The sequence below is a fragment of the Branchiostoma floridae genome, chromosome 7 (assembly GCF_000003815.2).
Source record: "Branchiostoma floridae strain S238N-H82 chromosome 7, Bfl_VNyyK, whole genome shotgun sequence".
NCBI lineage: Eukaryota > Metazoa > Chordata > Leptocardii > Amphioxiformes > Branchiostomatidae > Branchiostoma > Branchiostoma floridae.
In genome coordinates, this window is record NC_049985.1 from 15593474 (window position 1) to 15595014 (window position 1541).

At 36.4% G+C, this 1541-nt stretch overlaps 1 protein-coding gene across 1 annotated transcript in view; it reads left to right on the plus strand.

Annotated features, from left to right (window-relative positions):
- The window catches only part of LOC118420330 (malignant T-cell-amplified sequence 1-like), a 4695-nt gene extending 3345 nt beyond the window's left edge, over nt 1-1350 (plus strand). The window contains exons 5-6 of the mRNA XM_035827106.1: nt 20-87; nt 561-1350. Of these exons, the coding sequence (XP_035682999.1) occupies nt 20-87; nt 561-642 (150 nt within the window). The 3' untranslated portion in view covers nt 643-1350. The remainder of the gene's footprint in view (nt 1-19; nt 88-560) is intronic.
- The last annotated feature ends 191 nt before the right edge of the window (nt 1351-1541 follow it).

The window sequence follows — 1541 nt, forward strand, 5'->3', positions numbered from 1 at the left end:
CCCTTAACAGTGCTTCAAGGCAATAATGGCAGAGGGAAAGGAGCATGCACTGGCAGTAGGAATTCTGAAGATGTCAACAGGAGACATGTAAGTATGGTTATCAGCATTACAAATTACAAAATGTACCTACTGTATATTTCAACACGAATCTTGCTTCTATGGGTGCCTCAATGCACCAAATTTATAGTGCTTGTATTGCAATACTCTTCAGCAGATGTCAGGCACTGTCTTGTCTTGGACATCATTTTAAGCACTTTTTTTGTCCTTTCTAATTTGTGATAACAGCAGCTTTGCCTGCTAAGTCAAAGAAAAACTGACAATATAAAAAGGCCAACAAAAATGCCTAACAAGACGTTCAAAATTATCTTGGGACTAACCTCTGTTTGGAGAGTATTACAATAGATTGCCCGTGAATTTTTTTATCACTGAAGATACATGGGTATGGGTATACATGGGGATACATAACGTACTGTTGTAATATCTAGTAACTATAAGTTAAAGTATGATACTCTGATGATTGTCTCTTCTTATGCTAACAATCTTTCTCTTGTGTTTTACAGAGCATCCATAAACAAAGGAGTTGGAGTTGAGAATGTCCACTATCTAAATGATGGGCTGTGGCACTTTAGGACTGTTAAATAGCACTGTTTGACTCATGCTGTAGATTTTTCATTATGTGTTGGGCTTGGAATTCATTTTGGGGGGTAGGTAAACTGATGCAACTAACAAAAATATTTAGGTACACAGGAAACCGTGTAACAAACATCGCTGCCTCTCTTCAGAAGGTTTTATTATTTTTCTGTCACTTGAATGTGAATGTCAAGAAGATACTATTATGCAATAGTACCTTTCTTTACCTACATTACTGGTGAATCAATGTATAGACAGTAGAAAGCAATTAGGTGCAATCTCTGATTTTGAGTGCAAGAAAGTACATACACAGATTGCATGCACACAGTATTTCGAGCCCTGAACTGTAATTTCTTTTTTTTTTTTCAAATTCTGCTGAACCTACCATATCTGTTTGAATTGAAACACACCAGCAAGTGTGTATAAGAACTAAGAGCTATGCTTCTGAAAATGACAGAAGGAATATGAAATTTAGTTGAACCTGTTCAAGTCTAGTACAGTTTCTTGGGTTGCATTTTTTTAATGATGTAGGCAAACTAAGGCTGCCAATAATCAATGATGAAATCATGTAAGGTCATTTTCAGTGTACATGTATTTGATGCTGAATAAGAGTTATCTACCATTCAAAACTGCAGCACAACATATAAAAAGTAGTTATGCTGCAGTACCATACAAAGCGGTTATGAGGCCTATTATAAAGCTGTATTGAAGTTGACCAGTCCTTTGTTTTCTCGACTCTATCCTTACACCAAGTATAGTAAAGATCGATCCACAGTTTCTCGAGTTACGCTATCCACAAGCACACAAGTGGCACCCGACAAATAACCTATTGATAAAAACCCTCTGATTAAGGTTATTATCGGGTAGCAAAATGAGTCTTAACTTCACTGCAAAACATAACATTTCATACG